Here is a 20,974-nt window from a genome sequence, read left to right as displayed (position 1 = left end):
TGATTTGAAGGAAAGGCAGCCCCATCCTGAGCGGGGGAGCACAGCGCCAGCCCAGCCCCGAAGGGCAGAGAGAGATGTGCTGAGAACTGCAGCCCTGTGCAACTTCAGCCTTTGATCGTATATCTCACACGTGCCCTTTGCTTTCCCTCTGCTGATATTTATTAGGTTTAATTTTACTGGGACACGGCTGTAAGTGAGACAGATGGAATGGGGTCTGTGCGCCTGGTGAACACATCTTAATTAAACAGATAAATAAACTTTCATTCCAGGAGGCTTCAGTTTTGGAGGTGCTCCTCCAGGGCTGCGGCTCTGCGGGGCTGGGCACGGCCCTGGTGCCACCACCGGTGCCGTAGGCTGGGACTGTGGCACCGTGTCGCTGGGAGCAGCAGGGTGAGGGCAGCCAGCCACTGGTGGCCAGCAAGGTGTTCCCCACTGGAGCCGAGTGCGGGCTCGGTGTCGCCCTGCCTGGCCAGTGCTCCCCGGGCTCCCCGCTGCAGAGGGGCAGCTCTGCAGCCAGGCACGCACCGGTGATGGCAGGAGAAGGGAGAGAGGAGACTCCAGCTCTCCTCAGCTCCCAGAGCTGTGCCCATTTCGCTGCTGGCTCAGGGCAGTGCCAGCGCTTGTGGTGCTGCCACCGGCCAGGAATGCCTTTGAGTCACCGTGGCCGGAGCCGGCGCGGGGGAGGATGGGCACATTACCTCATCCTGGAACCCGTTCCTGCCTCACGTGGGCTGCTTAGTTGGGCACCGCAAGGCCAGTGTGCCAGGCAGAGCCCTGCCGTTGTCACCTCCAGGAGCTGCAGTGGAGCCAGAGCAGCCCAGGGCCTGTTGGCTTGCACAAGGTGTTCCCCTCGCCCTGCACCAGGGGATGTGTGGAGGTTCCTGGGGGAGCCCCTCTCCCCCGAACTGCACGAAGGGCTGTGGGAGGATGCACTTGTGCCTTTCAGGGCTGTCCCACATCCTTCCCCAGGTGCTGGAGAGCACAGCAGGGCATGGCACCAGGGGCATAGGGCGAGGCTGGAGACCAGTATGAGTGTGGGGTCTGAGCACCACGGTGTGCCAAAGGGGCCGCTGCGTCTGTCTTGGTCCTTGGAGCTGGAGGGGCAGCGGCTGTGGTGGGGCACCCACGGGGAGCAGTGCCTGGGGATGCTGTTGGCAGCAGATGTCACTGCTGGACCTTTTTGGTACCTGGCACCACGAGGTGGTGGTGGTGACAAAGCTTCCCCCGGGCTTGGCATCCCCCTTCCTAATGTGGCTCCTTGAAGTCCCTTTGGAGTGTAGGACTCGGGACCGACCCCCTGGAGGGGCTGGCATCCCCTCGGCCCCACACATCGCTTTCCAGAGCTTCCAGAGCTGTTTGCAGCAGGTTTTCCCCGTGGCTCTGGGCCAGCCACGCCACACACTGCTGCTCTGGAGTGTCTGCAGCAGAAGTGCTAAGTGCTGCGAGTGTACCAGGACACTGCAGCATGTCACTCTGCCTGGGGATACTGTGGAAAATCCCAGCTCCAAACGGCTGGTCGTGTGCTGGAGGCTCCGGCAGAGACGGAGCATCAGCAGCTGCTGGCACGGCCCTGCCTTTGTGCATCGCGTTTGGCCAAGATGGAAACTGAGCCGAGCCCAGGTTTCGTTTCCTACATGCCCCAGCACAATGCCATCCCGGCAGCCTCGGCACTGCCACGGCTCCGGGGCTGGGCACGGTGCTGCGCCGAGATGTGGGGCAGCAGGGAAGAGCCGGTGGCGGTGCCGCGGGCCCCGGAGGGCGGAGGTGCGCGGTGGGACGGGGACCCGAGCGAACACGGGCGTGCGCCCACGCCGGCTGTCCCTGGCGGGCACCGGCACGTAGGCTATTGCCATGGCAGCTGTGACAGCGGCGAGTGTGGTGTGGATGCGTCAGGGCTGCTGGCAGCACCGCAGGCCCCTTGGAAACCCCAAAACCCCTCTCGAGCTCTGCCAGCCAGCGGGTGGTTCTTGGGGCAGAGGGTCCCCATCGCTCTGGGGAGCGCAGGGAAGCCGGTGACACTGGGCAGAGCCCCTCATGTCCCCCCGAGGTGCGGGGGTCCCCGCAGCTCTCCGTGCCCGTGGGACTGGCAGGCGGGCAGGCTCGGGCGGTGGTGCCCGGGGCGTGCGGGCAGGGCCGGCCCGGCAGGGACCGCAGCGGGGCCCGGTGGCTCCGGGCGGGCGGAGCCGGGGCACGGCGGCTCGCAGCGGGAGCGTGGCGGAGCGCACGTGTGCGGCGGAGTGTGCATGGGGGAGTCCCGGGCGGCCCCTCCGCGGCTCGGCATCCGCGGCACCCGCGCTGCACCAGCCCGACTCCCGGTAAGACCCTTCCTCCCCGGGGAGCCGGCGCCGGGGAGGGAGACGGCTCTGCCCGCCCGGCCCCATCCTGCCCGGCTGCTTCCCCAGCGAGTGGCCGGGATGGCGAGGGCGGCGGGGAAGCCATCTGCAAAGCGGCGGCGGTGGAGGGGTTAAGTGCGGGATCAGCTGTTCTCATGTCATTACGGATTCTCTTCATTTTATACAGAGCTCTGTTTGATGTCTGAATGCACAGGGGACTCCCCCTCCTCCTCCAACTCCCACCCCTTTTATTTCGCTCCCGAGCCCTCTCTCCTTCCTCCTCCCCTTCCTTTCTCTCCCGCTCCGCTCTGGCTCACGCACACCCTTTGCAGACCGTGCGCTCAGTGCCAGTGGCTAATGGCCCCGAAGTGAAGAGCCAAGCGCTGCTCCGGCGGCGGCGCGGCCGGCCTGCCGCAGATGAACCCTCCTAACTAGCGCCGAGGGGTCGGGAGGGCCGGCGAGGAGGGGAGAGCCCGAGGGGCCAGCCGGGAAGACGAGGATAGCGGTGGATAGCAGTGTGCGGAAGAGGACGGACCCGCGAACAGCTCCACGGCTACCTGTCGACACATGCTGTGCTCCATGGCTAACTCGGGCTGCCTCCTTGTCTCCAACTCAGGCATGCTTCCTCACTCTCTCCCCTGTCCTCCAGCCTTCCTCTACCTCCAACAGGTAAGCCACCCTCTCCGGGGGATTTTTTTGCTTTCCGGTTCACACGTGTTTCTGGCTGGTTCCCTCTCGGCAGAGGGTAAGAGCCTGACAGCTTCCTGCCGGCCTGCAGCCCCGCGGCAGCCGGAGTTGTGCCCGGCTCGGCTCCCCGGCCGCAGCTTTGGGGGTGTCTCTGGTTTCCCCCCGTGGTGGTGGGAGCACGGCCAGGGCAGAGGCGCGGGCAGTGCGGCAGGCAGAGCCGCCGGCGCGGGTCCAGCGCTTCCCCGCCTCGGTGCTGCTGCCGCTTGGCGATGATGGATGCTCGGATGAAGGAACGAGGCTCCTGCGTGGCCTGAGCAGCCTCCAGAGAGAAGGGAAGGTGATGGGCTCGTGTGTGCGCTCTCAGGGCCCGTGTCCAGAGCCGGGCCCCGCGGCCAGGTGTGCGTGGGTCTGTCCCGCTGTCACAGGAAGGTGCTGCAGAGGGACTGGGGGGACGTGGCCCCAGGCGGGTGCCAAGCTTGAGCAGCCCGGACGGAGGGTGCTGGGGCCGTCAGTTTGGTCCTTCACCTGGGCCGAGGTTTTGCTGTCCCACTGGGCTGCCCTGAGTCCTGTGCCGGACCAGAGGGCCGAGTTTCCGGGCCCATCATCCCAGGGGAAGCGCAGCTTGGGAGAGGCAGCATCTTCTTCAAATGCCTCTGTGCTGCATCGGAAATCCTGTCTCCCAGCCAGGCAAACCACTCCATTTGTGCTTTCAGGAGTTTAAAAATTCATGGCATCCTCCCCGCGCTCGGCGTGGCCGGCGCGGTTCACCCAGCGGCGAGGACGGGCCCACAGGTGCCAACCCTCCTGTGTGAAAGGCTGAGGAGCGTTCGCTCCCTCGGGAGGTCCGTGGCCGTGTCCGAGCGGGGCCGTGGCCGGTGCTGGTGGGGATGGCGAGGCCCAGGTGACCCTCCCGCAGCGGCGGGGGGCTGGGGGAGCCGGTGCCGGTTACACAATCGTGGGCACGGGGCGCGCGGGGGCTGCGGCACGGCTGCCGAGGCGGGCGCGTGATTTATTGCACCCTCCTGCGGGCAGAGCCCAGCGACGGCCAGGGCTGCGCTGGATTTCCTCCTGCCTTCCCAAAGCTGCTCTGAGGTCCCTGTGGCTGCTGCACATGTGACACGGAGCCTGTCCCTGAACCCCCGCCCGTCCAGGAGATGGTTTCTGTCCCTATGAAGGGAGCACATGGATGCTTTGGTCTGGCAGCCAGTGCAGGGCCCAGAGGCTCTCTTGCAGCATGGGAAATGTCTCTCTCCAGCTGGGATCCCCCTGTCCCTGGCCACACGAGAGGCTCAGCTGTGCCTCTCTTGCCCTGTGGAGTGCTCTGGTGTGGACTGGCCTGGGTCTGGCAGCCACGGGGGTGACAGCGTGGCCAGACCAGTGCTCCCAGTGCCCGCAGGGCTGGGCAGAGCAGAGCTGCGGGTCCCTGGGAAGCAGCAACTTTCCTGGGTGTGCAGCTCTGCACCTGGCAACTCCCAGTTCCCCCATCACCCTGCCTGGTTTGATTTGACCGTTGTGTTCCGCATCTCTTCCTCCCTGCTCTCCCAGAAGCCTCCTGCTCCTTGGCAGCAACTCTGGACTTGCAAGCCAGGAGGAGGGTTTTATTACAGGATTTGGAGTTGGATTTTCACCCGGCTGATGAGCACGATGGAGGTGAAAATCTCCATCCTCTTCCTGGGCTTTATCCCCAAGTGCTGAGGTTCTGCACCCAGCACTTGGGGACGGGTGTTCCCCATGCACGTCACAACAGAGCATCAGGGATGTCACTGGTAGCCACCACGTGGGGCAGGGGCACGCGCTGCTGATGGGCCTCCCAACGGGTGTGCCTGGCACCTGCTTTAGCTCTGAATTTGCTCTGGATTTTAGATGTGTCCACCTGTGCCACCTGCACCTTAGGAGCACACAGGGAGCCACGCTGCTTCTGCCTGTGGGCACGAGCCCACCCCAGAGCTGGCTGTGGCCAGCTGGCCTGGCTCACCTCTGTGTGGCAGGGACACCTGAGAGGGTTCAGCTGACTCTCCCTGAGTTGGTTGCACCATGGAGTCTGGGGGGACTGGGTTTTGAGCCCCTGGGTTACAGGTCCCTGTCCAAATCCTTTATGGGTTTGTGAGGAGGTGTTCCATGATAGTGCCTGAGCCAGTGACCAGGACTGAGTCTGCTGGGCTGGCCAGAGCTGGGGCCTGCCAGGGTCTGCACGCAGTACCTGCCCTCATCCCCTCCAGACAGTGCTGTTCCTACCAGGAGCCTGGGGCTGGACAGGTTCCGAGGATGCTGCTGATGTTTCGTAGCTCCCAGCCCCAGCGTTTTCAGCTGTGTTGGGATTTGAGGGAATGATCAAGTAATGAAGCTCTCAGCAAAAGTTCGGTTCTTCCAGCACCGGGGAGGGCTCAGCAGTGCCAGTGGCTCTTCCAGGTGCTGTGGGTGCCTCTCAGCTCCCTCTGCTCCACTCCTGCCCTGTGGCCACCCTGGCCCAGCCACAGGAGCCGTGGTCCGTGGCATTCTGGGTTGTGCAGCCACAGTGTCCAGGAACTGCCCCTGGCACTGCCGTGCTCCAAGAGCAGGACTTGTGGAGGGCAGGGGCCACAGGAGGGTGGGTGCACGTCTGCAGCAGAGCAGCCTGGGCCGGAGGGAACCGCATCCTTCTGCGCAGGGACATTTGGCTCTTGCTCGGTGAGGGTCTGGATGTGGAAGGACACTTTGGTGGCTTCGTTTTGTTCACAGAGGAATCGGTCGCTGCTTGGAACACGTCTCTGCTGTTGTGAGTGAGCAGGTGATGGCTGCAGGACAGGGCTCGCTGCTGACCCAGAGCAGAGCTGGGCTCTGAGGCTCAGCATCAGCGCTCTACCCCGGCAGGGCCCGGGTGCAGCCCCAGCCCCGTGCAGCTCTGAGCCCAGCACAGGTGTACTGAACAGGTACACCTGTTGTACAGGTGTGCTGAAGCCCACTGCAGCGCTGCCCCTCGCCGGGAACATCCCCGGTGCTCACAGTCACACCATGGCACAGGAGACTTGGCTGAGCAGCGCCTGGCCCGCCGGGAAACAGCCTCTGCAAATCCTGCTTGGAAAATTCCTTTCCAAAAGGGCTGCTGCCAAGTTTAGCATGTTATATTTTTAGGGAGCAGGTCTATTCCGAGCGGTGTTGTCGCGTGTTGCAGCAGCGGGTTCGTTTCAAACCGGGTTTCTCCCCCTGCTCGTGCGTCGCACGGATGCGAGATCTGGCTCCGGCCGTGCTGTGGCAGCTGCCCCGCTCCGTGAGGACAGCCCTTAAAGCCCCCAAAAACACGTCTTCTGCTTCGGGTTCTTTTACATTGAAAACACTGACATTAATTTTAGCTTTGCAAAGCTGCTTTTCCCACAATAGCTGTGATTTTGGCCCACACTGCCTGGCAATGCTCTTTTTATAGGTATATTCCTATTTTTATGCTATAGTGATGGGTGAATGAGTAGATTAAATTAGATTTAGTATCTGTCATTCTTTAAAGCATCACATGCCGCTGGGGGGGAGGGTGTAACAAAGAAAGGCTAATTAGGAGAGCGGGTGCAGGCCACCTCCACCAGCTCCACCACCCCTGGCCCAGGGGCTGCCCCCACTCCGGGACCAGCACCCAGAAAATGCTTTTGGAACATGGTTTTCCTGTGCTGCCCCCAGGCCAGGCCAGCTCCACGGTCTGCAGCCGGGGCTGGGCGGGGTGCTGGGCACTGCAGCTGGGCACCCCAGGCACCTCCAGGAGCTTCAGGGTCACTTGCTGCAGGGATGGGGGCTCCTGTGTGGGGACACTGTGTCTGCAATAGTGGGCTTCCAGGGAGGAACCAGGGGCACTGCAGCTCCTCCAGGAAGGGCGTTAGTCACACTGGTGCAGCTGGTTTTTGTAGGCAGGTGTGGGGCTGGGTGCTGGGAAGGTGTGGGGAGCTGTGCCGGTGTTGGGAAGGGTGCCTGGGCACAGGAGAACTAAATGTCCACTGGAGGATCTGGATCTTGCAGTGCTGGTGTGAGCCTAGCAGCGTGTGGGCAGGGGCTGTGTGGTCCTGGCCATGCTGTGGCTACTGACCCGGTGACACGCTGGTGCCATGGAGCTGTGGGCTGGGAGCTGCAGGCTTCACCCTGCACTGCCCACAGACAAACCCAGCAGTGCTTTAACCTGCACCACCTCCCTTGGCATTCCAGGGGCCAGGAGGGAGCAGGTGTGTCCCCTCACTCCCTGGAGCATCCCAGCAGCTGAAGAGTTTGTGGTGGCCACCACAGCGCTGTGGGCACTGCCTGCCAGGGGCTGGGGGCAGTTCCCAAGTTCCATCCGAGCCCTGCTGTGCCCGGCCAGGATCCACACCCGGCTCCTCACCACAGCCTTCAAACAGCTCCCGTGGAAAATCAAAACTGGGGAGAGAAGAGTGGGAGCAGGCGACAGTGGCAGCTTATTTGTGATCTGCATTGTGTGGGGAGCCCTTAATTAGAGGTAATTAGACTAATTAACTTGCAAATGAGAAACTCGTCTTTTTCTCCTTTTCTTTTACAAGAAAAAATAGAAAAGACGAACAACAAGATAAATACTGAGGCTAATTACGTTGTACCTGCCGCAGACCCCTCCAGCTCATGGGACGCCTCTCTCCGCACCAGCCTGGCGCTGTGTGCCACCCCTGTCCGGGTGTCCTGCGGTGGCTGTCCCCACCCAGGGCTGCTCAAGGGTGACCAGGCGTGTGTCCCCATGTCCCCAGGGTCCCCGGTGGCCAGGCCCTGGCAGTGCCCAGTGCCACAGAGGGCATGGCTCCAGCATCACAGCCGGCACTCCCTGCCAAAGCCACGCCATCCCACCCCAGGACCGGAGCAGGGACCTCCCCTCTGTGACACCACCCGGTGCCCAGCTGTTTTCCAGCTCTTCCCTCGTGGCATCTCTGGTTTCCCCTCACTCTGTGCCACACACCCTGGGGGCTTTGTTAGCACAACCCGGTTCAAATGTCTGATTAGTCTTTAGGAGATCGAGGGGTCAATTTTCCACAGCTCCTTCCTCTCCATTTAACTAATTTAACTGCACGATTGTTACAAATTTCATTTTATTATAGTGCTGCTTCTCAGTCCAATTGAATTACCAAAATCTCATTTTCTCAGAAGTGCTGAATATGTAATTAGAGGAAAAATTATGCTCCTGGCTGCCTATTAGAGAGGGCTGTGTGCAAGCACTGTCCGGGCACACACATGGGCCCGTGGTGCCACGGGTGCCCACACCGCCTGGGCGAGCAAGTGCCACATGCAGCTGTGCCAGAGCCCCAGCATGGTGACAGTGCTGTGACAGTGACAGGGTCTGGGGGTGGGCTCTGCAGCTGCAGGACCAGGGTTCAGCTGGGTTCCTGGAGCCCTGTGAGCTGCAAGGCCAGCTGTGGGGATGGCAGTGGAGCTGGTGTGGGCTTGTGGGAAGTGTGAGGCCAGTGGACATGGCCATTGATCCCAGTGCTCATGGTGTCTGGAGCTGTGTGCGTGCAGCTGGGCTCTGGCAGCTCCACGTGAGGATTCTAGAGCCCATTTGCCCCCAGGCCCAGCAGACTGGTCACCACTGAGCCGTGGATCTCTGGGCATCTGCATCTGACACTGGGGTGCCTGCAGAGCTCAGGAGGATGCTGATGAGGACTCAGGTTGTCTCCAGCCCGTCCCTGGGCTCTGCAGCCTAGCTTGTACCTTGTGTGCCACCCGTCACAACCTTTTGGTGGCCACTGGGGACCAAACACTGCTGGGAATCCCAGCCAGCTCTGCCAACAGCAGGTCTGACTCGCTCCGGTGTGCCTGGAGGCAGAGCTGTGCCGGGGAGGCACCGAGGACTCCTACAGGTGTGCCCTGCCCCGGGCGAGCCCCGGCCCCGCTGGCGATGTCGGGTGTGTTCGGGGGGAGCCAGAGGGCCGTGCATCGCGGAGCTCTGTTCCTCCCGCCGCCCTGCCTGCTCCTGCCGTGTCCCCGGCGGTCACACGGCCGCCAGTCCCTCCCGGTGCGGTGGCACCGGGACACGGCGAGCTGGGAGCTGCCGGCCGAGCAGGCGGGGGTGGCCGGGAGCCCCCCCAAGCACCCCCGTCTCGCCTTGGTTACACAACATTATCATTTCATAATACTCTGAAATATACATGAAGTTGGCTGAATGCAGATGAAATTGCACCATTTACTTCATGAATATTTCATGAAGCCTCCGCTCCGAAGTTTCCAGCTGGCAGAGCCGGGAGCCGGGGCCGGACCGTGGCCCCTTCTGCCCCGTGCTGAGGTGACAGGGACACACGTGCTGGTGTGTGCCGGGGCCAGCGTCTTGTCCCATCCCCGCTCCTGGAAGTCTTGTGGCTGCCAGCGCTCCACCAGTGCTCCCCAGGCTGCCATGGGCAGCAGCAGCAGCGTCCCTGGCTCTGTTAGCTGGAGCCCGCGGGGGCCGAGGGCAGGAGCAGCCTCGGGGGATGCAGAGTGCCGGGTGTGTGATGCTGTGTGTGGCAGCCCCGAAAAACGGTGTTTCCCATGCCAACAGGCTGCTCTGCTTTCCCCCGCTGCTCTTCCTCCCCCTCAGGTCCTCCCTGCTCACTGGAGCACTCCTTGCCCACCGCAGCATCCCCGGCAGATGCCATTACCAACCTCTCACCCCTCCCTGCGCTTCGGCGATGAAGACATTCAGTGCAGCAGCTGCTGCCTCTGGTCCCTGCAGCGCCTCACTCCTTCCCTGCTTCCTCCAGAGGGCCCATCCCCATCGTGTCCCCCGGCTCTCTGTGGGATCACCGTGTCCCCATTTTGGGGATAAGCCACCCAGCAGCACCTCCTGACATCCCCCCGGTGGGCAGGGCTCGTCCCCCCTGGGGCACCCTGACCCCACTGCCCCGCAGCCAGGAGCTCTGCGGCCGGTGCCTGCACAGCGCTGGGCACTGCTTTGTATGGATGGCACAGCTTTTGGGGTAATGAAATATTTACAGGTCAGTGGTTTTGTGAGAAATGACAGGGATCAGTCAATTCCTTTTCAGGGAGTAATTTTCTTCCCCTTCGTGGCCTCTGTTCCGTGTTGACAGTCATTAGCACGAGCGAGCGGCCGGATGGGAGGGGGAACGGTGCATCTGTCACGCAGATGAGTCGTGCTGGGCACGGTGATGCCTGCAGGGGCCCAGGACGCCTGGGGGCTGCCTTGGGCCATGCCACGACCTTTCTGTCTCCACTGGGGCATTTCTTGAATCTGTCTCTGCCGCTCAGCACCGTGCCACCCCGTGCTGCTCCAGGGCAGCGGCCATCAGGACACACGGTCCCGCTCGCTCCAGTTTCCTGCTGGTGGGCACTGCGGGTCCCCACGTCTGGAATTGCTGAGCGCCCTGCCCTGTGCTCAGCAGTGACCTCAGGCTCCCTCTCGATATGGCAAGGGTGTGCCCTGGCATTAGCAGGCAGGAGCCATTCCAGGTCACAGCAAAGTGTTTTCTGCCAGCCCTGCCCTGCCGGCAGGGTATGCTTCCTGCTCCCAGCTTGCAGGAGCAACTGGGGGGCTCTGCTGATGCTGTGGGCCCCTCTTTCCCCCCACAGCAGGTGTCTGGTTCCCAGTGGGAGGAGCAGGACAGCCAGAGGCAGTGGGGACCGCTGTCAGGGTGGGGAGGTGTGTAGTGACAGGACTGTCTTCCCTCTCCAATTGCTCTGGCACTCCCCATGTGCCTCCCCAAGCTGTTCATGCACTGTGACCTCATGGTGACATGAGCAGGCAGGGTCAGCTGCGACTGGGCAGTGCCATGCCATGAACAGGCAGTGCCATGGCATGAACAGGCAGTGCCATGTCATGAACAGGCAGTGCCATGCTGTGACCAGGCAGTGCCATGCTGTGACCTGGCAGTGCCAGTGTTGTGCTGTGACCTGGCAGTGCCAGTGTTGTGCTGTGACCTGGCAGTGCCATGCCGTGACCAGGCAGTGCCATGCCGTGACCTGGCAGTGCCATGCCGTGACCTGGCAGTGCCAGTGTTGTGCTGTGCCACCCCTGCACCATCAGCACTGCGTGGCACAGGTAGGGCACAGCTGCGGGCAGAGTTGCCCTGGGCTGGAGATGGAACTGGGGTCAGGGCAAGGCAGCAGGATGGCCACAAGGCTTGGAGGAAACTGGCACATCTGTGGTGGCTGCGGTAGCACCAGGGGATGGGTGCTGGTGACAGCCCCGAGCCCCAGGCACTCCTGCGTGCCACCGTCACTCTGTGCTGGCACACCGAGGTTTGGTGGCCCATTGCAAGCGCTCGTGGCTGGCAGCTGCCTCATCCTTCCTGCAGGGTCTGCACTCGGCTGATTGCTCTGACCTGTCCTCTGCATCCGGGGGCTCCTGGCACATTGTTTTCTTAAAAAGGAGCAAATGTGGGAAACGGCGTCGTCAGCCCCGAGCTGACAGGCGCAATCACCAAAATGCGGTGTCGGCAGGAACTGGCCCCACGCGCTAAATGACTTGAAAGGAAATGGCCTGGATTGTGCTGAGGAGGCAGAGTGTGGGGGGAGAAAGCAAGTGGAGCAAACAAAAAAACTTCATTAATTAAAGAAACTCGTTAATGAGGGACATTTAATCAGCTAAAGATGATACCTACCCCTTGCCTGCTGCGGCAGGCACTGCGCAGGGCTGGTGGTGCAAGACAGAGCCGTGGGCAGGGTGCAGGACACTGGGCAGGGGACACCGGGCAGGGGACACTGGGCGGGGGACACTGGGCAGGGGACACTGGGCAGGGGACACCTGGCAGGGGACACTGGGCAGGGGACACCGGGCAGGGGACACTGGGCAGGGGACACTGGGCAGGGGACACTGGGCAGGGGACACCGTATGGGGGACACTGCACAGGGGAAACCAGGCAGGGTAACTTGGGCAGCCTGTGCCAGCCTCTCCGCTGCCAGCCCTGGGGCAGTGCTGTTTCGGCACAGGGTCGTGCCGCAGTCCCGCTGGTACTGCCCGGGCAGGTGGGCAGCAGAGCTGCCTGGGCACTGCTCATGCCCCCTGTGCTGCCAGCTTTGCTCCAGGCTCAGGCACTGAACTGACCTGTCTCATCATAAACGAGGCCAAGGGCTGTTAGCATCACAATTTATTTTACAGCAAGTGTCGAAAGCACCGTGTGGGAGCATCCCCACGCCCCAGGAGGATGGGTGCTGGCAGAGCAAGGGATGTCTGTCAGAGCCCCTGTCCCTGGCACCCAGCACTGTGCCACGGGCTCCCTGCATGGCCAGACACCCCAAGCTGGGAGCACCCAGGGTGCTTCTGGTGGGCTGCAGAGGTGGGTCCCCAGGGCCCCCCTGGGTGCTCAGTGCAGGGGAACACCCAGAAAGGGCTCCAGCCACTTCCAGGGAGGAACAGAGGGACCCTCACTGCTTGGGGCTGCCTGGGGATGGGGCTGTTCCAGTGGTGTGGAACAGGGTAGAGTGATGTCAACGGGCACCACACAGCCAAACCTGTCAGTGTTCCCTTCCCCGTGGGACCCTGGCCCGCAGCAGCCCCACTCGAGCAGCTCTGTCCCCAGAGGGGGTGGCCAGGCACGGGGAGCGGACAGGAGGTGCTGGAAGCCGTGGGTCTGTGTCTCTGCAGCACCTGCAGCTCCAGCACCATGAGCAGCAACCAGGGGAACTTAATGGTCCCTGAACGGAATAATACCCGGCCTGACAGGCACTGCGACAGCCCTAATTAACAACTGATACAAACGTGGCTGTTGGGACAGCCCTGGGAGGACCCAAGACCTGGGCAGGTGGGGACAGTCCCTGCATTCCGTCTGCCCGCTGACGTCCTGGGCCCTGCGTGTTGGTGGCTGATGCTGGCTGCAGTGACAGCAGGGATGTCGCTGTCCAGTGCGGGGCGGGCAGGAGGGATGAGGGCTGCTCCTGGTTGAACAGGTGCAGGCAGGGAGGGACGGGCACGGGGCGCCAGGGATCAGGCAGGGAGGGGTGCAGGCAGGCACGGTGGGAGAGTGGCCACGGTGGCTGTCGGTGTCTGCCTGCTCCCTGGAGAGGAGCTGGGTGCCGAGAGCCGGGCGGGCGCAGGATGGAGCCCTCTGGCCCAGGTGGAACTGGCAGCTGCGGAGCGGGCAGAGCGTTGTGGGCAGCTCCCGGGGCAGGGCTGTCGGTGGGCTCGGCTCCTGCAGGGACCCAGCCCCGGCCCACACAGGCAGGTGCGTGGGGCTGGCGCTGAGTCAGCTCGGGCAGGCGCTGCCGCTGCTGCCGATGACTTGCAGATCTGCAGCGGGGCGATCCCCGCCGCCTTTCCGCGTGTCCCCCTGCGGCTCTGCTGCCACCCTCACAGGCGCGACAGCCCCGCGGGCTGGGGATGGCGGCTGCCGCCCCCGCCTTCCCTCCCCAGCATAAATCGGCGACACACGCAATTAATGCGCTTGTCTCTGCGGGCTGAGCCACGGATGGATTTCACGGGCCGGAGGCTGCTGCGGCACGCTGTAAAACATCCAGGGGCTGCGGGCGCTGCTCCTGCGGCCCCGGGACCGGCCCTGCGGCCGCAGCTGCAGCGCAGATGTGCGAGCGGGACCGTGGCTGTGTGCTGGGCTCGGAAGATGGACAGGAGGTGGGTGGGTGTGCAGAGCCCCACACTGCGCTCCCAGCCCCACACGAACCCCAGCAGCCCTTGGCCCTTGGCGTGGGTGCAGCTCACCCCGTTTGACCAAGGCAGCCAAGGCTGCTGCGTTAGAGCGAAGGGTCTAATCAAATATTTAGCAGTTAATTGATCCCTGTCTGGTGTTTGCCAAGGGGCCATCAGCATCCCTCCCTGACGCCCCTCCCTGCCCAGCCAGTGCCGGTGCTGTGCAGCTCCCAGTGTGATGCTGCTGGCCGGGCTCTGCTTTACCCTGTGCTGGGCTCCAAAATGGGCCTTGACCAGCTCTCCCTTCCCAAGGAGAGGCATGTGCCATCTTCAGGAGTTAAACCCTACATGGAGACCTCCGTCCTCCTACCCCATCCCAGCACAGAAGGCAGGCAGGGCATAGGAGCAGGAGAGGATGGGGCTCAGCTGCTGGCAACGTGACCCCAAAGCCACCAGAGCACAGAGACAGCCCAGGGTTTGAGAGAGACACCAAGGGCTGGGGTGTAGTGGGGTGGGTGGGGCTGGGGCTGGCTGTGGAGATCAGAACCCCATCCTGGGGCAAGTGGCAGCCCAGATGTGCCCAGCAGCTAAGGGGGATGGTGCCGCTCTCTCGGCAGGGTAACCAGGACGCCACGGCTCCGCCGGACGCGATGGCTCAGCCCTACCCCCCAGCCCAGTACCCCCCGCCCCCCCAGAACGGGATCCCCGCAGAGTACGCGCCGCCGCACCCCCACCCCACGCAGGACTACTCGGGGCAGAGCACGGTACCAGAGCACGCCATGACCCTCTACACACCAGCACAGAGCCACTCGGAGCAGCCAGGCAGCGACGCCAGCACACAGTCCATAGCAGGGACACAGACAGTACCGGTAAGGCAGTGCCTCGGGGGTGTGCTGGGCTCGGGGCAGTGCCACAGGCACTGGGGGACAGCCCTGCTGTGGGGCTCTGGGGCAGTGCCAGAGCTGCCAGGAGGGTCCTGGGGCAGTGGTGCTGCCTGGCCAAAGTCCCACAGGGTGCCAGGCTGGGTGTTCCTACCATCACCCTCCCTCTCAGCCCCCCATCATTTCTCATCACCTGTGATCCACTTGCCTGGCTCTGCTCTCCAAGATCGTGGCCATTACAGGGCTGGAGCGCAGCCCCAGGAAGGTGCTGAGCTCAGCACTTTGCAGTCCTTCCACATGGTCCTGAGAGCAGTGTCTGGACCCCCACCCTGAGCATCCCCACAGCCCCACCATCATCCCCCTGGCTCAGCAGGAGGGAGGGACATCCGTGGGGTACTGCCCAGAACCTGGGGACCACGGGGTCCAGGGTGTCCCTGGGGGCAGGCAGGGCCAGGCGCAGGGCAGGGGACATTCCCCCCACTGGGGACACGGGGCTGGCACGGCCAGGGGCTGATGGCAGCAGTGCCTCCCACAGCAGACAGACGAGGCGGCACAGACAGACAGCCAGCAGCTACACTCCTCAGACAACACAGACAAGCAGCAGCCCAAGAGGTTACACGTCTCCAACATTCCCTTTCGATTCCGGGACCCCGACCTGCGGCAGATGTTTGGGGTGAGTACAGCTCCATGCAGCCATCCCTGCTCAGTGCTGCCCCTTGGCACCATGGGGACCTCGGCACTGTCACCTCCCAAGGGCCTATCCTGCCCAACTCCTGTGTGTGGAGTGACACAGAGCCCTTGTCCCCCTCCACTGTCCCCTTCCCAGCCCTCATTGGGACTCAGAGCAATGCCAGCTAATGAAATTTTGGATGACACTCCCCAAGTCCTGTCAGAGTGGGAGCCATGGGAGGCACAAGGGCTTTCCCCTGCATGTCCTTGGAGGACCGCAGTGTGGTCCCCAAGGCAGCCCTCTGCCCATCCCTGGCACAGAGCCCCATGCCAGCAGCTCTGGGTGCAGGGCCAGAGGCTCTGCAGGCACTCACCCCTCTGTTCTCTCCACTTGCAGCAATTCGGGAAAATTCTGGATGTGGAGATCATTTTCAACGAGCGGGGCTCCAAGGTGGGTGATGCCCATGGCCAGCACCATTCAGCCAGTCCCGGGGAGGGTGCCAGTGGAGCCAGGTTGCCCAGCAGTGCTGTAACCTGCTCTCCCCTCCTCTCCTGTCCCAGGGGACCCTGGCATGCGGTGCCCCATCGGGGCAGCCCCAGCACCAACTGGGGAGGTCGCGTGGGCCCCTGCACCCGGCCCCGGAGGGAGGAGAGGGCTCGCTCTGTCCCACCACGAGCAGCTCGTGTCCCTCTGTGTCTGGATGTCTCTGTTGTATCTTCCCCGCTTTCTGTGCCCCTCTCCCAGACTCTTCTCCCAGCTTGTGGGCGATTCTGGGGCCTCAGCCGGGATCCCCGGCCCCTGCGGGACCCCAGTCTGGGTTCTTCATCTCTGCACTGTGGCAGCCTCACCTCCTGCGCCAGCTCTCCTGATTCACCCCCTCTCTCTCTCTGTCCCCACACCCTCTCTCTGTCTCTCTCTGTCTCTTTCTTTCTCCTTTTCTCCTCTGCTCACAGGGTTTTGGGTTTGTAACTTTTGAAACTAGCACAGATGCCGACCGGGCACGGGAGAAGCTGAATGGCACCATCGTAGAGGGCCGGAAGATTGAGGTGCTCAGATAAGTGTGCTAGTGCCGTGCCATGCCTGCGTGTGTGTGTCCCCTGCCCGGGCTGCGGGACGCTCGGGGCAGCCCCGGCTCCGGCTGCCCTCGGTAGCTGTGCCCAGCGCGTGCATGTGTCCCTGAATGTGGCATGTGTGTCGGCTGCCGGGAAGGTCATCGCTTGGCACAAGGAGTGTCTGGCCCAGAGGAACCTCCCGGGTGCACAGAGAGCTGGGGTGCCAGCTGGGGCTGCCTTCTGCCTGGCACAGACGAGTCTGGCAGAGCCCCGTGCCCACAGCAGCCGCCCCAGGCTCTGCAGGGAGCTTTGGGGCTCTGCCCCGCATGCCCTCCCTCCTGCTCTGTGCTGGGAGGGAGCATCCACAGCTGCTCCACACCTGCAGCTCCACACCTGCAGCTCCACACCTGCAGCTCCACACCTGCAGTGCCACACCTGCAGTGCCACAGCTGCCCAGCCCCAGAGGCTTTGATTTCTCCAGGCTTAGCACAGGGATCAGGCTCTGCCCATTTGCCAGCAGCTCCTCCCTGGTGGCTGGCGAGTGGTGGGAAGCAGGGTGGCACATGCAGAGGGAGTGGGACAAAACGTCCCCAGCAGTGCTGATGCAGAGAGGGAGCCTGGCAGGGCACAGCAAATGCCCCATGGACAAGGGAAACATCACCCAATAAAATCAGGCAGGAGCTCACGGGCAGCATGTCGGGCCCAGCCTGAGCATGGCACCGCAGCTCTCGGGGCACCAGCCCGAGCCACGCTCACAGCTGGAGGAGCATGGAGGCCTGGGCTGGCCAGAGGCACGGGCAGGTCTGTGTACAGCGGGGTGCTGCAGGCAGAGACTGGTCTCGTGTCTCTGGTGCAGCCGGCATCCTTTGCTCCGGCATCCGAAGCAGCAGCAGCAGCAGCACAGCGGGCCCTGGACCACAGCCTCACCAGCTCCACGTCCCTCAGGCACTGAGCCCCCGTCCCTCTCTCTCCAGGTGAACAACGCCACAGCCCGTGTCATGACCAACAAGAAGGTGGCCAACCCTTACACCAATGGTAAGGGCCAGTGTCCAGGGAGGGGGGCTGCGGCAGGCAGGGGCACCTCCGGGCCCCGGCACTGGCTGGCTGCCGTGAAGCTCTGGCAGTGAATGCCCTCCACACCTGCAGGCAAATGGGAGAGCAGCTGCTCGTGCCCAGTGCAGTAGCGCAGCCCCCCGTGCCCTCCTCCTGCCTGGGGATGGGGCTGTTACCCCTCAGAGCACCATGAAGAGTGCCCTGTTCTCACCAGCTTTCCCTGCCCACAGGCTGGAAGCTGAACCCAGTGGTGGGAGCAGTCTACGGCCCCGAATTCTACGCAGGTAACGTCAGGCTGCCCCCAAATGTCAGCTTTGCACTGTGCTGCTGCTCTGTGCAGTGAGCAGCCCTGGCTCCTCTCTCTGTCCTTCACACCTGCCTGGACAGTTCCCCCTTATCCCATCCCATCCCATCCCATCCCATCCCATCCCATCCCATCCCAGCCAATCCCATCCCATCCCCTTGCCCAGCATCCCCGCAGGGCCATGTCCCTACCAGGCTGAGGGTACAGGGGTGGGCTCTGCCACAGACGCTCCGTGGGGGCTGTGTGCACCTGCTGTGGAAAGCCCACAGGTGTCCCCTGTCCCCTGCAGTAACGGGGTTCCCGTACCCCGCCACGGGAACGGCCGTGGCGTACCGAGGGGCACACCTACGGGGCCGAGGACGCGCCGTCTACAACACCTTCCGAGCCGCGCCGCCGCCACCGCCCATCCCCGCCTACGGCGCGTGAGTACCGGGGGCTGCTGCACCTGCCTGGCCACAGGCTCTGCCCCAGCCCAGGCTGTCCTGCTGCCCTCAGGGTGACCCTCACACTCACCAGCCTCCTGTACACCAAGGCACAGGACGTTATTCTGGCAAGGATGGCTGGTTTAATGGAAACTGGCTCCCAGCACGTGCAGCTGTGATGGCTTTGGTCACAGACACAGCCGTGGCCATCTGTGGCTGCTTGGCCGCTCCCAGCAGAGATCCTGCCCTGGGATCCTCCTCTGGCATGTCCTACCCTTGGCAGTGCCCTCTGCGTGTCCCAAGTCCCCCCCCCAGCTGTGCCTTTGGGGCCTGGACAGCCAGTCCTTGCCAGCCAGCTGTGGGGCAGTTCAGCTCCCCCCATTCACCGCCCTCACCCCACTCCCCTCATCCAGGGGCGCTTGCCGGGCTCTGATGCCTCCGCCTCATTTCCAGGGTCGTCTACCAGGACGGGTTCTACGGAGCTGAGATCTATGTAAGTGACACCGTGCCCGGGGCTGGGCTGTGACGGGGACCCCATGCCAGCACAGGGGACGAGTGGTGTCACACGGGTGGGCTCTGCACCCCCAGCCCCTTCCCCTGGGCGGCAGCAAGAGCATGAACCCAGTAGAGCTTCTCCAGAGCAGTCTGGGTGGCACACACCACACAGCGTCCTGTGCCCAGTGCTGTGGCCCTGCCAGCCCCCTTGCAGGGCTGGTACCATGGGGGATTTACGGCCTCAGCTCCTTACACCCGCGTTTAACCTCCGTGTCTGAGGAGCCAGCGGCGATATTTCAGGCGGGCACTGAAGGATTTATCTAACGTGACACCTCATTAAAGCGAGCGGGGAGGTGACAGTCTCTTCTCTGGAAATTTAATTTTTTAAGGTTAATGTTTGTGAAAGCCCCTGGGGAATGGTAATGAGGCTGATGTGTGCCCAGTTGCACTGGCCCCAGCTCCCCGTGGGCCCCACACTACTCTGTGCAGTGCCATGGGGCACCCAGCCCCCCAAAGTGGGTGCAGCCCCTTGACCAGTCTCTCCTCCCTGCAGGGGGGCTACGCTGCCTACAGGTACGCCCAGCCCGCGGCAGCAGCGGCCGCGTACAGTGACAGGTAAGCACCGGGCGTCACTCCTGGGGGAGCCCCGTGTCACCCCCTGCGCTGCCCACCCTGACACCCCCAGCTGCTGTGGGACAGGACAGGGGAGTCAGGCGAGCAGGGACCCCTTGCTCCCCTCAGGGCTAGGCTGGGAAGGGGGGGCAGGGAGATGCCGGGGGGCTCCCGGGTGCAGGTGGGAGGGAGGGAGGGCTCCGGGGGGGAGGCAGGAGCCCAGCTGCTGTCACTAACACCCACCGCTGTTTGCTCCTAGCTATGGCAGAGTGTACGCAGCGGCAGACCCCTACCACCACACCATCGGCCCCGCCGCCACCTACAGCATTGGCACCATGGTAAGAGCAGCCCCTCGGCCTTCCTCAGCTTCCCGGGGGGCTGCAGACGGCCCAGGGGAGGGGTCTGGCACAGCGGCCACAGGGCCTGTGGGGCGCAGAGCAGGTGTGGGGGCCGTGGGAGGGGAGTGGGAACGGCGCAGCCCCTGCCTGGCTCTGTCTGCAGGAGAGGAAACCCCCACCCCACACCCCTGCCCCACCTTCCCCTCACACCCTGCCCACACACGCCGCTTCTCAGGGGCCTGGCTGCCCCCCTGCCGGCTGCCTGGTCACCTTCCAGGACCCCTCTGCCATCCCAGTGCAGGACAGTGTCCCCAGGGCCCCGTGTGCGGCTGCACCTGGGGGGCACTGCAGCCCCTCACACACCACAGCTCTTGGCCAGCTCTGACAGCATCAAAGATGAAAAATTACACTCACGGCTGGGATCACAAAGCCAACCTGCCTTTTTCTGCTTTTTTTTTACTCCTTGGGCACCCCCAGCCCTGGGCAGCTGCTAGCGAGGGGCCACGGGCACAACGTCCATGGGGTTTTCAGCTCAGTGGCACAGCAGGGACGGGGCAGCTCCTCGGCAGGCACAGCAGGGCCACTTTGGAGGCGTTTGGCAGCCCCTGCCCCCGGGGCAGTGCCCATGGCCACCACAGAGCCCGGGCAGCACCCTGGCCCTGCCTGCCCCTCACATCCCAAGGACAACAGCGATTTGGTGTCATTTGAAAAAAAAAAAAAAAAAAAAAAAAAAAAAAAAAAAAAAAAGAAGAAGAAAAGAAAAAAGGGAAGATCTAGGCTTTGGCTATCTCTGAATACTGATTGGCTTTTTTTTCATCTTTGATGTTGCAGGCTAGTCTATACCGAGGAGGGTACAGCCGCTTCACTCCCTACTAGCAAGACAGACCCAGCCCCCCCACCACTGCCCCCGATGCTCACTAGCACCAAACCAAAGCAGGCAGACAGAGCCGAGGCCGAGCCTGCGGAGGACCCGCGGGTGCTGCCCGGGTGGCTGGGGCTGGCGCCGGGCTCTGTGGGGCCACAGCTCCCCACACCCATAGGGTTACCTCAGCCGCTCCGTCCTGCCGCCCGCCCGCCTCTCCTGCACCATCCGCCCGCCCCGGGGACCGCGGGGTGTGGGGGCAGCCCTCAGCCCCAGCAGCGCCCCGTTCCCACAGCCGGGGGCTGGGGTCCCCCCTGCCCTGCCCTGCCCTGGCCGGGCTGCAGAGGGCTCTTCCCCCCGCGGGCAGGGGGTGCTCAGCCCGCAGGGATGCTCACTCCACAGGCGCTGGGGCTCGGGGTGGCAGCAGCCCCCCGAGCAGCCCCTCTGCCCCCGTAGGAGAGAGAGGAGCCAGCTGGGGTTGCTGCCAGCTGTGGGGACTGACGAGGCTGGGCTGGATTCAGGGTCCTGGGGCAGCCCACCAGGCAGGAGCGCTTCTCCACCTGACTGTGCTGCTCTGCAGAGTGTGACAGGCTGGGATGGCTGTGGAGCTCAGTGTGACAGGCTGGGATGGCTGTGGAGCTCAGTGTGACAGGCTGGGATGGCTGTGGAGCTCAGTGTGATGGGCTGGGATGGCTGTGGAGCTGAGTGTGACAGGCTGGGATGGCTGTGGAGCTCAGTGTGAC

The 20,974-nt window shown here is 63.5% G+C and overlaps 1 protein-coding gene across 11 annotated transcripts in view; it reads left to right on the top strand.

Annotated features, from left to right (window-relative positions):
- Positions 1–20,974, top strand: part of RBFOX3 (RNA binding fox-1 homolog 3) — a 138,450-nt gene that overhangs the window by 116,501 nt on the left and 975 nt on the right. For 4 of the 11 annotated variants that reach the window (XM_019008517.2, XM_015645668.2, XM_015645669.2 and 1 more), the window contains 12 exons: positions 2,666–3,002; positions 14,160–14,411; positions 14,959–15,096; positions 15,490–15,543; positions 16,047–16,139; positions 17,120–17,180; positions 17,429–17,482; positions 17,792–17,924; positions 18,378–18,417; positions 18,973–19,034; positions 19,291–19,369; positions 20,201–20,968. In XM_019008517.2, the coding sequence (XP_018864062.1) occupies positions 2,901–3,002; positions 14,160–14,411; positions 14,959–15,096; positions 15,490–15,543; positions 16,047–16,139; positions 17,120–17,180; positions 17,429–17,482; positions 17,792–17,924; positions 18,378–18,417; positions 18,973–19,034; positions 19,291–19,369; positions 20,201–20,245 (1,113 nt within the window). In that variant the 5' untranslated portion in view covers positions 2,666–2,900 and the 3' untranslated portion in view covers positions 20,246–20,968. Of the gene's footprint in view, positions 1–2,665; positions 3,003–14,159; positions 14,412–14,958; positions 15,097–15,489; positions 15,544–16,046; positions 16,140–17,119; positions 17,181–17,428; positions 17,483–17,791; positions 17,925–18,377; positions 18,418–18,972; positions 19,035–19,290; positions 19,370–20,200; positions 20,969–20,974 lie in introns of those variants that run through there. The other 7 variants (XM_015645672.2, XM_015645673.3, XM_033518625.1 and 4 more) reach the window with 5 other exon arrangements.

This window comes from Parus major, chromosome 18 (assembly GCF_001522545.3).
Source record: "Parus major isolate Abel chromosome 18, Parus_major1.1, whole genome shotgun sequence".
Lineage (NCBI taxonomy): Eukaryota > Metazoa > Chordata > Aves > Passeriformes > Paridae > Parus > Parus major.
This window is presented reverse-complemented; position numbering and strand designations above follow the sequence as displayed.